The sequence below is a fragment of the Helicoverpa armigera genome, chromosome 12 (assembly GCF_030705265.1).
Source record: "Helicoverpa armigera isolate CAAS_96S chromosome 12, ASM3070526v1, whole genome shotgun sequence".
NCBI lineage: Eukaryota > Metazoa > Arthropoda > Insecta > Lepidoptera > Noctuidae > Helicoverpa > Helicoverpa armigera.
In genome coordinates, this window is record NC_087131.1 from 12,054,767 (window position 1) to 12,074,157 (window position 19,391).

Below are 19,391 nucleotides of genomic sequence, written 5' to 3' on the forward strand. Positions count from 1 at the left end.
CCAAAATTAAATATACAATTTTTATTTATACAAAACAGATTATTTTTACAATCACAACTATTAAGTCACAATATTATAAAGTTGCTCAAAATAACAAACAACCGTTGAAGAGCCTAACAGTTAGTCTTACTACATTACTCTGTATAATCTATGACTCATAAATTCATATAAAGTTTCCACTGTCTTGTTTAAATGCCACCAAAAATATTAATATAAAGATTAGCAACATTAACTTACCCTTGGGCTTGAATTAAATAAAGTGCTAAGTAATAGACTTTTCTTCGTTTCCCAGGCTAGTGCCCGGGACTTCTAAACCTGGCGCCCGGGACTTCTAAGCCTGGCGCCCGGGATTTCTATACTTGGTGCCAAATTAATAAACCGCCACGGTCAACATGCCACTTGAAATTGACTTAAGTATTGTCTGCAGTCTTGTATGCATCCTAGTAGTCAATTAAGACGCTAATATACTGAACAAACTAAAACACTGCGTGGTATTGAAAACATGAATATTTATTTGTCAACTTTTCAAGTTGGGATTTTTCTGTTTGCCTTTTTGACTTAATAGTTATATCAATGGCCCAATCTTAATATTCTGTCATGCAGTTTTTTTTTATTTTTATTTCATAGTTAAAAATCAGTTTGCGTTTAGCCCAATTTGTGTCCTCATCAGGGATTCAATAAAATCCAAATTTTGTGCAACCGGTTGTAATATAAAAACAACACAATATTGTGTACAGTAGCCATAATTTGTGACCTTACACGATTTTCTGATTGTCTACTTACACAAACATGTTTCAAAAACATTTTCTTACAAAACTGGTTTAGAGTTAAATAATAATAAATTCAAGCCATTTGAGATCGTTGGATGGAAATGATGTTTTAAAAATATTATAGAGGGTAGGAACACATAATCTGTTACAGAACCACTTACAACATGCACAATATAAAAGCAGATTTATAAAGCAGTATAAATAAAAAGAAAAAATATATGGTTTAGGCCCTCAATATTCAGCGACGATAAACAGTGAAGTATTCAACAAATACTATAAAATATGACTATGATCTCTTTCATATAAAACGATGAATTTATTCTATCCATGTATAACATGATTCATTCATTCGTACGTACATACATTGACACATACATAGCAAATAAATGGAGTGGTAACAGTCAAAAATGAGTAACACATAAGCAGTTTTCTCAAGACACTGCATATTATTGGATACCCTACTAAAATTATTTTTTATTTTATTATATTACTGTCTTGTTTCATGAGAACACCGCTTAGTGTCGACCGAAGGGGACATTGGAATACCTAACCCATCATAATTCGACAATAAAGCACATTTCATACAGACATTGACATACTTATATACAAGTTACCTCCATGTATTTGCTAGACAGTGTGAGGACCGCAGGTTTCCGGGCGCTAGTCGGGCTTGGTCTTGTAAAGATGGTCAGTGGGAGTGGCGGCATCGCGCGGGAACCAGCCCCGTGGGCCGCGACTCTCGCCTTCACCTATTAATTTTTCGCCGAACAACCAGTGTCTGTGGAAGAGAATAGAAAGGATAAATATTATGTAACGTATGGCAAAGCCCTCGATTTTTTTGGTAATACATGTACTAAATCATTGTGATATTTATCAGCACATCTTCGAGCATTCGGCTACTAAGAGTTTATCAGTAGCTTAGATCATATAACACAGATTCGGTTAACCACAACTTTTGGTGGCGTTACTTAGAAACCAGAGCTTCAATAGTTACGTGGTATAGCTATTTTTTATTGGACGCAGCTGAAGTGGAGAACAATAATGATTATTATAAAATGTTAGTAATAATGTAATGGGACTTTTATGAACCAGGGCCGGGTAACTCTTTCGAACAATCCGGCAGCCCCGGCAGGGACCTAATTGACTTTCAGTTTGGTGGTTATGTGACCGTCTAACGTAAGTATCTCACCGTCTCTGCCTGGTGGCGCGGATGACGTCACCAGGCCGCAGCGGCAACCTCGGCTCGTCGGTGCAGGGCGCCGCCAGCGCCGCCCAGGGGTAGCGCCGCAGCGGCACCCAGTACCCGGAGTACTCTGCTATCGCTGTGTACAGCCGGGAGCGGACCCGCTTGTCTTGCTTCTGGGCTTGTTGTTCGCGCTGGGTGTGAATATTGGAAGAATAAATATTACGTGTGCTATAATAAATCGTATAATCCATATAGGCAACGTTTACGTTGTTTGTCGAGGAGATCTTAGAAATTTACAGAGCCGGTCCACTAGTTTTGGGAAATTTCGAAATGCAAAATTGGTGCTCACATTTATTATGTGTTGAATTTTTATCATATCATAAGTATTATTTTACTATCACACAAAGCTAAAAGAACAGCTTTGGTACAAATACAACATATATCTTATCTTCATTTAAAATAGTCTACACAAAACAAAAAAATTACCACAACTATAAAATAATATACAATCAACTCACCGTAAGATCATACTCCCCACATCCGTCTCTGACTGGCCATCGTATGCCGTCATATTTGTTGCCATACAGGACCAGCCTCACGTTGTTCCTCCAGCCCACGTTGTAGGGGAACACGAAGTCCGGCAGGCCTTGCTCCTCGCGCCGCCCTACCGCCTTCTCCACTATCCAGTCTTCTATGGTGGTTTGATTGCGGAGTATGCCGCGGACCTGTACAAAACACTTACTTTGATCTATCAAAGTACTATTATATTGAAGGACGTTGGCTTAGTGGGAACAATCATAGGAAGAAAGACGAGTCTTCGGAATATGCACCCTCTTTAGACAGGCTGTTTTTTTCATCATATACTTGTAGTTTTACTAAATCTGCTACCGAGCTATAGCAGCATAAGGTTGCACAGTTTTGCAGAAGATTGCACAGAGCAGCACAGGGTTGCACAGGTTTGCACAGAATTGGACAGGTTTGCACAGAATTTGACAGGGTTGCACAGAATTTGACACGGTTGCACAGAATTTGACACGGTTGCACAGAATTTGCCAGAGTTGCACAGAATTGCACCGGCTTGCACAAGGTAGCACAACTACACATACCTGCAGATACAGCAGGACTCCGACAGCCAACACGACGCCCACAGCCATGCCGATGGCGAGCAGCGTCAGCAGCAGCGTGGTGAGCGTCAGGTACACCAGCGGCTCCCGGCCCGTGCCGCTGTGGATGTACACATACAGTACCTGCAGGTACAGCAGGACTCCGACAGCCAACACGACGCCCACAGCCATGCCGATGGCGAGCAGCGTCAGCAGCAGCGTGGTGAGCGTCAGGTACACCAGCGGCTCCCGGCCCGTGCCGCTGTGGATGTACCACACGCGGTTTATTGCGTGGTACATGCATATTGATAGCACCTGCCGAGACATAAGGTAGAATGTACAATCTTGTGTTTGTTATAGAAAATCTTTAAGAATGGTTTCAATCTTTGATGGTATCCTACGTGTACGGCTGAGAAAATGTCAGGTTAAAGGTGGTGTAAACAATCTGCTGTCAAATGGCGGCCCATTGTTCAAAGCCATTGACTGAAAATAATCCATTTTGCAAAAGTATTCATGGGCTCATCAAATAAACAATAAATAACATAGAGTGTAGGCTACACTCTATCTACACTGTTTAGCATGAGATTTACTGCTCCAACTATGTGTCGTCTGGAGCCTCCCATCAAAACAAATTTTTACACCCTAATTTCTAAATCTACTGGCTAGCACTTACAACAGAAGCATGGAAGCAGCCCAGCACGGCTGAAGTGAGGAACAGTGTGAAATAGCCATGGTTATTGTGTCCCACACAGCAGTTGATCCACGGACAGTGGTGGTCCATCTTCTTGACACAGTAGCCACCTGAAAGAATATCGTTTTTGCTGTATGTTGGTTGTTACTAGATATGTATAGTTAGCAGTTTAACATAAAATATTGAAACAATGCTTTAGAAATAAATGACAATATGTATAGAGGTATGTAATGTATATGTATATATTTATTATTCATCTTTATAAGAAATATAAATAATAATAAATTATATTTATTCTTCTGAATGTGTTGACAGTGTAGGTGTCTGAAGAACAATTAAGTTCTGTAAATTCTTTTTGTGACTGTACAATAATAAGGATACTTTTCATTACAATTATGAAGTTAGTTAAAATAATCACAAAATTAATTACATTTCCTGCAGTGATGTGACCTCGGTGCTTTGTATCCGTTACACACTGTACAAAACTGTAAATTATCTGTATCCTCTTGCTTTTCCTGAAAAAAAAACAAAATTTCTTTGGGAAAACTTTAGAAAATAATGATATACATTAACTATGCATAATTAAAAATAATGCTCATAACAGTAAACAATGCCTAGTAAAAGAATGAAATTAGTAATTAGATCTTAGGTATTTGTTATTGTATGATTGTGTGTTCTAAAGAATTTTAAAGAAATACTGATTTATTTATTTATTTAAAACACCTTAAACTATCTTAACAGGGCATATCCTAATACAACAGCTAATGTTCACTAACAAACAGTTAAAAGGTTCCGTTAAATTCAACATTTCTATCCTATCATACTCACCGGTTTCCATCCTAACGGTACAAAGCCAGGTCCTTCAAGTAATGACTGCAAGAAGTAGTATAATGTGGAGGCAGCCAGTGAGAGAAACAAAGCCGCGTGTAAGGCTGCGGCTATGGACGAGTGTGGCGGCCACCACATGCCGAGCAGGTGCACCATCGCCCATGTTATGAGCTTTATTATACCTGCAAATTGTGTATGTGAATTCACATTTAAATAGAAGAATTTGTATGTACCTGCATTCTAAGCAAATAAAGACCTATTATAATCTATATTAATTAATATTCCTAATGGTTGGGTGACAACAACAGGTCAGAAGTGTATTTTAAAGTATGTTTCAGGGGTGGTATTTATTTCATTTTAGAACGTTATGGGAATAGCTTTAATAAGGAAATGTTTGTTACGATAAATGTTCGTTCTAATATATTTCCAATAAGAAAAAAAAATGCATATACCTTTTAAAGAAACAAGTAGAAGACTTGTCAATTAAATACCTATGAATTTAGTTTAATGGATTGTAAAGTGTAACTCAACCATAAAACAATAACAGCCAGCAACAGAAGTAATGAGTGTTTAAAGCTCACACTCATTAACAAGTGGTTGGAATAGAAAAATACATATGTTTTTACAAATTTCACTTACTTCAGCAGGTAGAAGGCATGAGAAGGATGATTTCAAGAAATGTAGCGATAAAAATAAAACTTATATTTAATTTAAACTTACCTAAAACCGATAATGGACCCCAATGGCACAATCTACGAAACGGCGATGAAGCCATTTAGTTGAGGTTGTCGACTACTTACGCACTATGAAATTGTAAAACTAATATCAAATTACCACTTACTATACTTGCACATTGTGTTATTTTTATATTACATACAGAAAATTGTTTAAATACCAAAACAGCAAAATAGCGCCTCGCTCTAGCAGCGAACGTTATGATATTTATGTGACTGGTACAACATTAAAGTTTTCGTTTTAAAATGACAGACTTAAGTTTTTTATTTACTTAGAATATATCTAAAATATTCAAAACAAATCAAAAACTTAAGCCTGTAATTTAAATAAATTATTTTTTCTAGACTTTTGCATAGCATTAGTTTGTTAAAAACAAATAGTAGACGTTGTTTATCGTGTATTGTCATATTAATCCAACTTTAGATTATGATTTCTGGACGCATTCTACGTTTCAACAAACGCAAGAAAATTCCAAATGATTACTTTCCAGGGAAAATATTTCGTTGAGATTAAATTTTAGTAACTTAATCATACAAAGCTTGAATTTTAATTAAAAAACAATATTTAATTACAAGTGCACTGTACTTATTTATAACTTATTTAAAATTATTTACATTTGGTTTTGACTTTGAATGACAAGTTAAATATTTTTGCGTTAAAAGGCTCGTTGCAATGTTGCCAATCTGTAGAAAAAAAAGCATTTAGTAGAAAATGTCCATGAATTTATAGTATAAATTTTCATTGCACTTTTTAAACAACTTTTAACAAAGCTGCTATGTGTCAGGATCTAAATCGTATTGTCATTTTACAAATTATTTATCTTTAAAGTTGCAGTATTTGCTTCTAAAATGCGAAGAAGAATATGAAAGTTTTTTGATAACAACATCGGCTACCACGTCACGCAGGCAGTTGTCACATCGCGATATTTTTGTGACTCAAGGGTGTGTGCATTCTTTATGTGTGTTGTTCTACTTATGTGGATTATTAGGTGATATTCTTCCTTTTACCGGGTAAGTTAATATCTGGACATATTTTTTGTATATTCCTAAAACACCACTTTAATATTCTGGTGCAACATTCCGAATTTTTATCTAACGAATTTTTCTGTGTTCAGCCAACTGCCCGGTGACTACAATTTTATTGTCATCGTTGGAATACGATAATTTTGTGTGAAAATGTGTAGACTGGTGGTGAACAGATCTGTTAATGAACGTTTTGCGGGTGTAGAAGCAGGCGTTCAGTCACAATTTCATATGTAATGTCACGCGGCAAATAGCCGTCTGCGGCGGTGGAAATTTACGTGAACAAAATTATCGTTACATATATTCTGTCTCGTTGCAGATTGTGATCCCAAACCGCCAACATGCCGAAATCGGTGAGTACTTGTTTACGTTGATTTGTTTGTAACAAACTTAAGTTACAGGCTTGTTTGTCGTGGTTAAGTGAGAACACTGATTTCACCATCGCAATGTGATCAGACCACACTTGTATGACGCTGTATAAGCTTTGGGGAGACATTTTCATACAAAACTAACTTTCTACAGTGATAACAGTGTGGAAACATTTACTATCAGCACAAACATTGGGCCACAAAGTTGTTAAAGCTTACAAAATGTGCAATACTTCAAGATATTGGGATGTAACTATAAATATTTATATGATATCTCTTTTGGAAAGTAAAAGTACATGTCTAGTATGAGAAGATAAGAGTATTTCGTAATACAAAGGTATTACACTATGGGTTATCTTGTTTAAAATTTGTGATAACACAAGTACATGTTGGTTTGAGCATTTTTGAAACCCAAATTTAGTCCAATAAGAAATCAGTGAAGATATTAATTACACATTCTTGTACTTTAATTACTTTTGTAGTTATGGAAACTGGCCTATAACCTTTTGATAGCAATCTACTAATTGATTTCTTTAGAGTTTAGGTACCTAATAACATACAGTACTAAAATACATATTTGTACAGAAAATTGCATATATTTATTGGCCTGAATGTTATCTATGCATGCAGCACTATTAAAAACTGTGAAGATGAGAAAAATACAGGTGTAAAAGATGTTATCAGTGACCTTGAATATGAATGAATTAGTGATAACAAGACATTGTGTCAATTTGCACCCAGTGTCTACACTACTGGACTGTTTAATTACTAACAGGCTTGTACTGAAGTATTTTATTGTTATCAAATACTATCAAGTATTAATAATCTCAAGTATAGTTATGTCAGGGATGAGAGCAGTTCTAATTAAATGTTCTTAGTCATAAAGATATGATTACAACCTGTTTACTATGACTAACATAACACTTAAGTAAGTAAACAGTCTTGTAAAATGTGCTAAAAGTGGGTTAATTTTATCACTGGTAATACTGAGATGTCATTTTTATAAATGGAACAGTTATTGGGGTTTAAAAAGTGGCTAATTAAGAATATGAGTTGGCGGAGGCAACAAATGATTCAGCCTGAATGTTTAAATGATTTCACTGTGACATTCATTTTGCTATCACATCCTGTTTGACAGAGTGATAACACTTCCTTTTGAAGCTCATATATTAATTTATTTTTAGAAATAATTTAAATATGATCAGGAAGCTGTGCCAAATAACATTATGAAAAATATGGAGATTTAAATATCTGAATTCACCATTACAATTTTATGTAATTTATCTTTTCATACAAATCCATATCGTCTATTACTATCACAGATAATACATATTATATATTTTTAATTCATATCATTCAAGTATATATTAAACCTATGTCTGTATATATTTATTTTTCCAGATACTGGGTTATATTAGCAACGCGCTTGATTTAGGCGCAAACGATAATGCCTTGGTTAGTCTGAACGTTTGCGTTTTGGTTTGCCCTGTTTGAGTTTTTTAATAACCCATAGATTTCCATTTAGTATTTGAGCCATCGGAAACCCTGTGTTTGTTTTGTTTTTTACCCAATAAGGTTTTAAAGAGAATGGTGACAGTAAAATAGTCAGAACCATACAGTGTGATTTTTTTATTATGATAGATTTTGGTTTGGCTAAAATCAGCATGCTCGGAAAATGGATTTCATAACAGCAACATACAAAGTCGCAGGTTCAATGGAACAGAAACTTTGGAAGGTCACCAATAACATTACCTTGTCACTAGTTGCTATGGAGTGTAGCTGTTGAAATGTTATTTAGTTTTATGAAGTAAATTCCATTAGCATGATTGCATTCTATAGTTTGCTCTGCTTGGTTTTTGTGGTGTGTGTGAACTGGTACTTTATGAGAACCCCGATAGTTCCTTAGCCTATAGAATTTGTTACTTGCTAGTTTATTTATATTTGTCACATGCTAGAACTAAATGATCGCGAAATGTGATCTTGGGCGTGTATTGTCGCTGCAGACTTGAACTAATTAATTAATCATGTGGTGTAGTTGGTGTAGCCATAGCGCGGCTATTATTACTAAACGTGTCTTTCTTAGTGTGAATGGAATAGTAATTTTATGCATGATGTGTAAGTTTGGTGTGTCTTTTACGTAACCACATTTTTTTTTTCTTTTTAATGATTTGGCAACATAGAAATGAGTATTTATACTAGTTGTAAATCTAATAAGATGTGATGTAATGCTTGTATTGGAGAAGCCCGGCTCAAGTGTGTCACAGGACGGAAGCGGGGAAGTAGGGCGCTTATCTGGTTAGCGGGCAGCGGCCGGTGCACCGCGCCATAGACACACGTAGACCCCGCTCATGTACCTGTTACTTACACACGATGACGTTGTGTTGACAGCTCGTTTCCCGCGGTTTCACTTGATACCTGGGCCATAGAGTAGGTTAGCCATGGATTATTGTTATTTCATAAAGAATAATAATGGTGTTATCACAAATAAGTTGAACACAAATTTGACTCGTGTTGTAGGAAATTTTTGTTTAAACACCTGTAAAACTTTTTTTTGTAATGACACCAAGTAACTTCAGCGCATACAATATTAGTATGGATGAACACCCAACTAAATGCTGTGAACGGATTTAGATAAGCTTAACCGACGCAATTTCCGCCGATTACTGCTTTTCGAAAGATATATGAACAACTGCTGAAATTATTAGCTGTGTTTACTGTTTTTTTGTCAATTGAAAGTTTAGGAATTATTGATTAATTGAGTCTTAATCAAGTAATAGGTAACGTAATAGGTATACGGATATAGGTAGCTAAATGAATGATGACTTATGTTCTAAAGTAGGTTAAACAGTTTATAGCTAGATGCGGTCAATGACCTCAGGGTTCGTCTAGACGGCTTCAACTTCTAGTGCCTCTCGCGTAAACTCGCGTTTACATCGAAAAGCCCTCGTTTTTCATCCACTCGAAACCCAAAAAAATACCAATTACCTACCTAAGTACCTACATTACTGAGGTAGAGGTAAACTTGGTCCCATATTGCGGAAAACTTTACCTCTTTGTATGTTTGGGGAAATTGAATTTGCGACTAATCACATCATTTGGATAATCAGGAAACTGTTTGTTTGTTCCTGTTGAAATCATGAAACTTTATTTCCTCAAAAGTTTTTGAAAAAATAGTTAACGAATTCGAACGCGGCTCAATATACCAATCTAATCATCATTATCTCACAAATTCTTGATAAAACTTTACGTCTAACTAATCAATATGAAAATAAATAGGTAAGAATGTAAAAATTATGAATAAGATAAAATAAAATAAAAATAGCCTTTATTCAATGAATAAGATAAACATGTTAAAATCGCGTTACTGAAAAATACAAAACTTCCTAGTTCCTGTTTTATCACCAAAAACAGTGTATGCAAAATACGGCGATTAGATTGTGTTAAATTATACTAACGGATAAAAATTAAACTCTGAAATCGCACACTATACCTACCTATTTAGTAGGCATAGTTATAGTACACATCATGGCTACTAGAAATACACTAACTAACGTACCATACCTTACATTCACATTCCTGTTTCGCTGAAATTTCTATAAACCTTCACAAAAGTCATAAAAATAAAACAATAGCAAGATAACTTCCTATTTCAGTTTCAGTATACCTACGCTCATTAGAACATAGCACGCACGCAGTAAAAATACTCATGTTTCTAATACCTATCCGATATTAAAAACTTACAACAGGAAAACATAAAATTTGAATTTAACAAAACTGCTATTAATCATTTGTGGTTTTTGTGAATTATCTTGATTTTAATTGTATTATTGGATATTTACAATATTTTGCTTGGACTTTATATTATTTATACAAGTGTACTTAATACTTGGACTAAAGCTACTATTTTGCGAAGAAAACCTACTCTCGTAATACGAAAACAAGATACTTAATAGTTAATGCAAGCAGAGAGTACTAATTAAAGAGCCTTCGCGCGTCGAATAATTTATGACACTAACACCAACGTAATTTTATTCAAACACAGGTGTTCAAAGTTACCTTGCTGAAGAAAATAATCCTATTTCCGATAATATAGCTTATGTACCACTATTGATATATTTGCATATAAAACAGCTAAACATATGTGGCGCTTAATCAAGTTAATCACAATTATAAACACGCGCCTAGCACAGAGACGTAATGGCGTAAGTAGCGACGCCGGCGCCGATTGGATCACTATTCAATTTAGATGCAAGAAAAAAAGTAGCGAAACTGTAGGCGGCTTGAGGTGTGCGAGGTGGCCTTGAGCTCGGGGCGCGCGCGCATCCCCGCGGCGACCGCGACCGTTCAGTTCAAACTCTACCGCCGCGTCCGGCAGACGCGGCTCACGTGTTCTCCACAGGATAATATAAACAACCTTGTGTTTGTGCCTGTGACATTACCCAGTGTGTGACCCATAAACCAGCCACCATGGTTGCCGGAGGAAAACAGGTCAGTTGCATAAAGGGTTGACACGACCACCTTGACTGATGTCGTCACTGACACTTTTTGCTCAAACCGCAAAAACCACACAGAATATTCTAGTGCTTAAGGCAATAGATTTATCCTTTAACTCTAAGCCCTTGATCAGAAACACCCTTGGCTTTTGAACCCAGCTACAAACTGGTTGCTCAATGGAACTTCCAAAGTCCACTTACCTAAATGTAGGGTACCCATGTCGTCCAGACGTCTTAGTCACTTGTACCTGCTTAATTAATATTACCTACCTTTGCAAATAAACTGAAATTACGTCACAGCTTATCTCGATTACCTGGAACTTAGGCATAGCAACAGGTGCCGGAGTCATCATGGCCGAACGTTTCGTCAAACAAATAAATTACATTAGTGTATAGATGGTCGACAAGCATGTTGACTGAAATCATAAGTTACGGTGATGTCATCGCAACGTAAACCCGCAAACTTCAAGATGGAGTCGGTCATGGCTTTATTATTTATTTTGCATCAAGCAAACGGTCGTAACCGTCTTTTGTTCCCTATCCCTGTCCAGCCCGCACATTAGAGCGAGATAGAATCACTTTCCTGTTTCGCCAAGGGTCTGGTGCTCTCGCTTTCTTTAGAATCTTTTGTCTTGAATCAACATCTAAGTTCGCCATGAAAAAATATATCATTGTACATAATGGGAGGTTTTTTATCGTTCTAGTTCATTTATGATTAGGTGAACTTAAAGAATTTCATGTTTTTTATCACCGATACGAATGTAGTACAATATAAACGTGTGAATTTTCGATTACTTTTATCAAAATTAACACAATGAGTTGTAATGAATTTTATCTTATCGCTAGTAATGCTGCACGTTCTGGTTACCTACTGGTCAATATGTTGTTAAAAATATCATCAAGGTAGTTCATTACAGCCTACAGCAGTACAGTTCTAACGTAAATATGACATGTAGAGCCGCGTCACGCGATGTGGCTGCTGACTTATCATTACAGCTTATAATACTAGGCGCACTGTAAAACTAGTTGATTATAAAACTTGCTTCATCAGCGGCACTTAAATCACGTACTACTAATGTACCAAGATGTTCAAGGATTTCCACATCTGTAAGATTGTTAGGGTTTAGAAAAAACATTTAATCACTTCTTGTTTCACAATCTAAGACTTATTAACATAGTTTTTGTGGGCTCTGCTGAGCTTCGAAATTAAATAAATTGCTCAGTTTTATTCGGCTCGTGATTATGCCACTTGGAATTGCTGATAGAGTCATGGCACTATCTATACAACATACAACCTAAATCTTAATCCCAATTCAAAGTACGGGATTAATATTTTACATCCGTAAAACTTATCACACTTGGGTATTTTCAAGTTCAAATTGTAACTGTTTTGCTACACTCAAACAGCATTAATGTATTTTCCACATGTCGTGTTGCTAAGAGCCTTGAAAATTTAAATAACACTGCTGGTTTTCGTTCTACATCCATCTGAAGCGTTACTCACGTTTAACTATAAAATGAATTCGATTTATCAAAAAATTAATGGAATTTTAATTAAGACTGGGAATGTTAATTAACTGCATATCCTGGTGTAAAGGGGAAGCAATTTGTTAAAATGGTATGATTGGCGCTACAAAACAAAGTTTTGGAAAGGAAATATGGTTAAAGTTAGATTCAAAACTTAAGTAGCATTTATCGAAGATCACCGAAGACTAGCAATAGAGTCATCAATGGAAAGGTCAGCAGCTGATGTTTTTCTTAATGAACGTACAATTGATGGAGCCTTAGCTTGGCGACATGCAACGTAAGCCAGTAATTGGTACCTGCATGTACCTGCAGAATCACGTTATCACAATAGCCGCACGTGACTCCACCACTACTTCACACACAGGTACATCGTTACGCGATTTATTATTAGCTGCAAGTCTAGTCGGATACAGATCAGCATAATTGATGCATTTCCTGAATACATCATGCGTGACAAAAACTGTTTCTTAGAAAAAGATTCAGATTATTTTCTAATTGCCAAAAATGCCGTAAAGTTCATTTTATTGACAATTATCTAGCAACAACGTGCATTTTTGAACATGCATTATGAGGCTGAGGTCAGCTCTATAGGTACGTAAGCCAACTTGACGCATCGATCTATCTTCGTCAGGCATTAGGCACCAAGCCCCTCATTCATGCAGCCTGTACTTGAATTTAATTTGACGGTCGATATGCTCCATGCCCATGTAGTGCCGTTTCACTCCGTTTCACCTACTCAAACACTATTGCGATTTCTAAAGCACAGCAGAATTTCTTTTTCTATCACCTCGAATATTTTCGAGTCTCACTTTTGACGAGACTTCGTGAGATTCGCGGAGGTGTAGCATTATAATTGAGTCAGGTAACAAGATCGTAGAGATATTGTTAAGTTTTCTCTTGACGTGTATTGAAGGTTTAATTTGGACTTTAGCACGAGCAGGCGACATCGAGAGACTTACTTTTTATACAAACGAAGCGATTGACGTCATTACAGCGACACCTTTTCAAGATCTACTAGTACTCAAAGTGTTGGAGAGTCAAACAATAGGTTATTATAACATGGTGGCAAGGTGCTACATCCGTATTGATCGTATAGTTGGAGCCACGTGTTTGCTCCATCTGTCTGTGCACCTGTTACGCCACCCTCTATATCCCCTCTGCCACCTTCCTGTCTGAACACCGGGATTTTTTGCTTCCGACGCGGCGACGCAACGTTTTATCCAACTTTATTCTCTGTTAGCTTTGCATAACGTTGATTATAACTATTAATAGTTGTACTTATGTCTCATGTGTTAAATCATCTGTTTGCCTTTAATGGTTTATTCTGACGTTTTTTTGTGGACCGAACAGTTTATCTGCATTAGCTTAACGTGTTTGACATTGAATTTTGGTTGGACAATCTTTAATTTTAAAGCTTTTGAATTTTATGGAAAGCCACCTTTAAATTTTTGTCGTTATTAGTTATTATTACTTAAATCAATGTAACTTATAAATGATGACTGTTGTTATGAAGTACCAGTTTCTACAATTTTTTACCTCCAGGCGCCGACCTCACGACCCTAGTTCAAAGTTAATAATTATGTCGTCAAATGTACTTACAACGAGTATATTTATTGTATCTTCATAATTACCATCAGTTCACCTTGGTCACCTCATGTACTTCCTACTTAGCTCAGATACAGCAAGGACGACACTTTACCATATTTTTGATTCTTGAGTATTTTTCCGTGAGACAATAGAATGGATCGCTGTAAAAATCTTATTGTTATATGTATTGTTTGACAAGAATATTTAAATATAAGTATTAATTTAGTTTCTTAGTAAGATGTAAAGCTTCACTTCTTAGCTGTGGGTTGAAATATATTCAGCTCCTTATGTTGTAACGAGAGACTAATTCCAACATGACGCGTTGATATTGAAAGCAGATGCTTGTAACGTCTTAATTTACACTATTAACTTAGCGGGTGGTATTCTTCTAGGAAAAGCTCTATCGCATCTTGAAAGTAAGGAGCTATCAAACGATGCAATAAACAGAATATTACTTCGTGCATAGGAAAATAGACTTGAAATACCTCATGAATTCGCCATTAATGAGGTCTAGGCAATTACCAAGTCTGGCAATAAAATTGTCGAAAACAGCAAAAAATTAAATAGCTGACGCAGACTGAACGATCGCAAGAACCTCCCATCTTAGGTATAAAATATCATAAGAATCTTGTGAGCATTATTCAATTCTTAGCTTGTCCTATAAATAGAATCGCGGCACATACGGTTGCTATACGCGATTCACGTTTATCATACCACTATCTATGTTACGTTAGTTGTATACTTAGATGATGTCATGTCTCCCTTGCGTACAGATGTAGCATCGGCCGTCACACGACGGTTAGGGGAATTCAAATTCCCAGTTATTTATTACCTAGGGTAGAATATCGTGGTATCTCTATCAGTTCAATCTAGGAGCTACACCCCTTTATAAAGGCTGCAAGTTATGATCATGATGGCAATTCCATTACTGTCTTTGTTATTTGTGATATGGTTTCCTTTAACACGAATTTTGATCGTTAAAGATAATCGTGAGTGCGTGAGCTTATCGTACGTAGTTGTAGAATTTAAATGGATAACTGTGGTGTGTTTGAACGATAAGCTGATTTATCTAGCTTGGAACAAGCATAACATACACATCTATTTTATTATTGATTTGTACCTTCATGAATTAAGTGAATAAGCTTACACGATATCGAGATGTGTCAGGGATATTGAAGGCATTTCCTTGACCATCTACTGGATTTACAGTTAATACGTGATACACAACGACCTTAAAGTATCGATTCAAACGTATTGGTGTCATGAAAGGAAAATGGACACATATATTACACGCACTATACTTGGTATCATATAAATACCAAGAAGTGGTTTATAAACGGATTTCCATGCAAATTGGTTTCCATATTCAATGCAACACTGACCTCACAAGTTATAGACATCATTTTATTCATAACTGATGAATCACAATCCAAATATAAACATGGTGCACCCATTACCAATATAATTATGAAATCCGTAAACAATTTCCTACTAAATAGGGTCGTTTTCCTGTCAATAGGCACGTGACACACGAACATGGGGCCGTCATTTTAATATGAAATTATTATCATTGCCTTCTGCTGGTTTATGTCTGCCATTATTCAAGATTTTCTAATCAGTTAATGGTAGTACATCAAGCAAACTAATGGCGCATCTTAAAGCATCTATAGCTCTTTACTAATCGATAACATGCGAGAGTTTAAGACTGGTTTCTTTGCCAATAACGTACTTAGTATCTGCTGAAGAAACATCAGTTTAAGTTTCTTCATTAGTGTTAAGTTTCTTGCCGTGATCATCTGTTCTAGACAAAGTATCAATCAACATGTGGAAGCATGCTTTCTTCATAATAATAATAGATGTAAGAAATTACATGCTCACTTTCTTGAAGGCAAGTTTCGCGTGCAAAGCAAAGCGAGCAAATTGGTCGTTGCTTATACAAACATCCGTCGTTTACACTAGCGATAACAGCGCAGCCGCCGCACGCTTATCTCGTATTAGTTTCTCAATCTCGCCAGATGACTCAGCTCTTACATTAGCTACTTCATTATCATCATCCTTGGGCGAGGAATGCCTTTAAAAGATATTTTTCTCTAATTAACCAAATCTCATTCAATTAGAAAGTGTATCAAAATTAGATTTTTAGTCTAATAGCCAACAACTTTTAACTTTAACTAGGTAAAGCGTCTGTCTGCGATGAAGCTAAATCATTTAGGACAGACGGCTTAAACAATCGGAAGCAATTAGATTCGTCTATCGGGACGTGTCTCGATTATTTCCGTTGCCTTGATAATTTATTTGACGTTAGATCCGAATTTTTTTCGTCCGTTGGCATACGACTTGTTGACTGTGATGTACATTCATTAGTTTTTGGTTACGCATCTATGAGCTCTTGTGTCTCTGTGCCCATTACGTGTGTAATTATGAATAAAACAGGTTTATTAACTAGCTCCGAGGTAGAGGAAATATTTCAAATTGACAGATGACCTTCTGACTTTTTTTGTCTTTACGTAAACCTTCAAGTTACATCACATACAAAAGTAACATAATTTGATGAGTTCCGCGGCGCCGTGCATGGAGTAATGTCTTATTTAAGTGACACTGCCTAAGTTTGAAATTAGTCAGGGTATCCCAACAAACAAAAAATCCTCTCATAGTGGCTAAAAATGCCAAAAATAAATTTCTTATAAGAGCCGTATTAACGCTAATAAGGGTGCGTTTGGGCACAAATTACAAGAACAATAACCTCAAACCCCCCTTATATTTGCTTTATTGTCAGCTTCTTTTTCTTATATGTACTTTATTATAGCAAGCGATAAGGGAGTCAAACTAATAAAAGCAAAAGGATTTGCTCTTAAAAAGCCAACCAACCTTATACATGTTTTATAATGGCGAGCAACAAGGGAGTAAAACTTATAGCGGCAAGACAAATTCTATTTTAAAGCTATTCGCCTTAAAATCAGTGTTTGAGATTCTGCAACAGGTGTTTTGATGAGTGATTTTTCACAGTTTGGCAACGTCAACGAGTATTTTAAAGAAAACAAGAACCATGATTAATTTCATTTTTTTTTTTTTAGGCTACTTGAATCCGAGAGTACATATATTGTGCTTGTTTATTGAGAAAACTGTGTGGGAATTCAAACGTATGATAAAATGTGGTACAAAAAGTGTAATTATATCAACGCGCCCTTGAATTTCAGTAGTTTTGACGTAAAAATGTGAATAATTATTAAGGCATGTTTTTTATAAAGCTTTTACAAGGGTAATATCATTCTCACAACGTCTATTAGAAATCTATAAGATTATAAGCTCTGTAATGGCAACATTTATTCCATCTGCTATCGCCATTTTATCTACAGTTAGGGTTCCTTTCATCATTCCGTAGCTGTATTAATATTAGCTATATTACATTTTAGGTATGTCACAATGGTCGTATTTATGGAGAAGATCTCACTGTCCAAAACAAGAGATGGCCATGCACATTTTATCGTACGACGAAAATGTTTTCATTGCAAATATCAGACTTTGTCAAACATACCTTCACACTTTGTGATTGGTCGTGAAAAAATAGAAGTTTTGCTACTATTCACTTTCTTATTTTGTCAAAATTGTAAAGAGTATTTGTAATTGTAAGTAGTTGAAAATGTATGTCTTCTTCACTACCACTACCGTTATATTCTTCTTGACTGATTTCCTGTACTTCATTGTCATCTTCCATAAAATCATTGACGGAACCCTCAAGTGATTTGTTGGTATCGGGTTTATGACTATAAGTATAAGTATTTAATGACTATGTAAGTGATTATGGATTGCGTTCATTCTTGTAAAGACCATATAAAATGCAGAATATTGTTTGTTGGGTAGACATCTTATGAAATGCTCCTATGAGTTTAAAAGTATCATAGTTAGCTTATGCATTACTATTATAAGAACAGTTAGCCAAATGAAAAGCTTTTATAAGGTTTTGAATATTATAAGGCTTAAAAGCATTGTAAATGCGCTTATGAGAATAACACATTTTCAATCCTTATTATAATCATGTAATTTGGACTTGTTATGGTTAACCCAACCAAATTATAAGAGTAAAGGTAATATTAGCAAATCTTCTTATATTGTGCCATAATAAGGAACACTGACATAATGAAAGCGATTTTAAAGCAACTATAAGAAATTAGACCTTAAACATATAATTTTATAAGAGTAGATTGTTTGTTGGGATGTCTTCAGTTTATTCCTCTTGTTGAACATAGCTTATATTTAGAGCTGAGCTGTAGCCAGGATTAGTTAAACACACGAGAACATAGATTAAAACAAGTGTTGACATAATGATGACGAATTGTCTAGAAATGCTCTCGGAGCGTGTAAAATATGCATCATTTGTAGAGCAAAGACGCCAGTTTACACCGATTTTCATTTACATACATTTCACAGTAGAAACTAGTTCACATAAAATTAACGACATTGAGAATATTCGATTTAATTTCATGAACGCTATCATCGTCCTTTCCTTAACCTTATTACTGGAGGTTAGAGGAGGCAGTTTTATGATTTTAAATAATAAACCATGCGGGCTACTTGATAAGCGATAAATATTATAGGGGAGACAAGAATAACCGAGGTTGAATAAATAGCCTAGAAATGAGGATGATCCATCAAGGATTGTTATCGATACTTTTTCCATAAATGTATGTAATGGTATCTTTAAGGATAAAATAAAAGCAATAGAGGAATTAAATGACACTGTGGTTAACCATATCGAATTATGAAAGAGGTTACAAAATTTAACTCATGAACGTAAACATGAAAGTTCCTGGTTCAGTGGTTTTTATTTGGTGTTTATGTTCGGTGCTGGCATTGCTCCAAGCTGCGATTTCCGATCGTATTCCGGTCTTCAGCTCTTTGAACTTTGACCTTCGCTTTAAGTACGAATTTATCCATGTTATCTTGTACTCAAAAAAGGTTGTAAAATTGATAAAATTATCTACGGATAATATTAAATTATCAATGAGGGACATTTTATAATGTTTTACGATTCGGAAGATATGCCTTTCGTGAGGAGCCTCATTACCGTGAGGAGCCGAACT

General features: G+C 35.8%; 2 protein-coding genes across 3 annotated transcripts in view; one reads left to right on the forward strand and one right to left on the reverse strand.

Moving 5' to 3' along the window:
- Positions 1 to 6: 6 nt before the first annotated feature.
- LOC110381283 (palmitoyltransferase ZDHHC6) lies at positions 7 to 5,536 on the reverse strand. The gene is made up of 8 exons (XM_021341587.3): positions 5,299 to 5,536; positions 4,579 to 4,760; positions 4,181 to 4,265; positions 3,733 to 3,860; positions 3,204 to 3,374; positions 2,475 to 2,681; positions 1,960 to 2,147; positions 7 to 1,548 (listed from the first exon to the last, which is right to left on the reverse strand). Exons 1-8 carry the CDS (start codon positions 5,351 to 5,353, stop codon positions 1,431 to 1,433), a joined length of 1,134 nt encoding a protein of 377 aa, XP_021197262.3. The 5' UTR covers positions 5,354 to 5,536; the 3' UTR covers positions 7 to 1,430.
- Positions 5,537 to 6,176: 640 nt separating this feature from the next.
- LOC110382127 (moesin/ezrin/radixin homolog 1) overlaps positions 6,177 to 19,391 on the forward strand; it is a 38,981-nt gene continuing 25,766 nt past the window's right edge. The window contains exons 1-2 of one of the 2 annotated variants that reach the window (XM_049838745.2): positions 6,177 to 6,323; positions 6,655 to 6,688. In XM_049838745.2, coding sequence (XP_049694702.1) covers positions 6,677 to 6,688 — 12 coding nt within the window. In that variant the 5' untranslated portion in view covers positions 6,177 to 6,323; positions 6,655 to 6,676. Of the gene's footprint in view, positions 6,324 to 6,654; positions 6,689 to 11,017; positions 11,192 to 19,391 lie in introns of those variants that run through there. The other variant, XM_049838743.2, reaches the window with a different exon arrangement.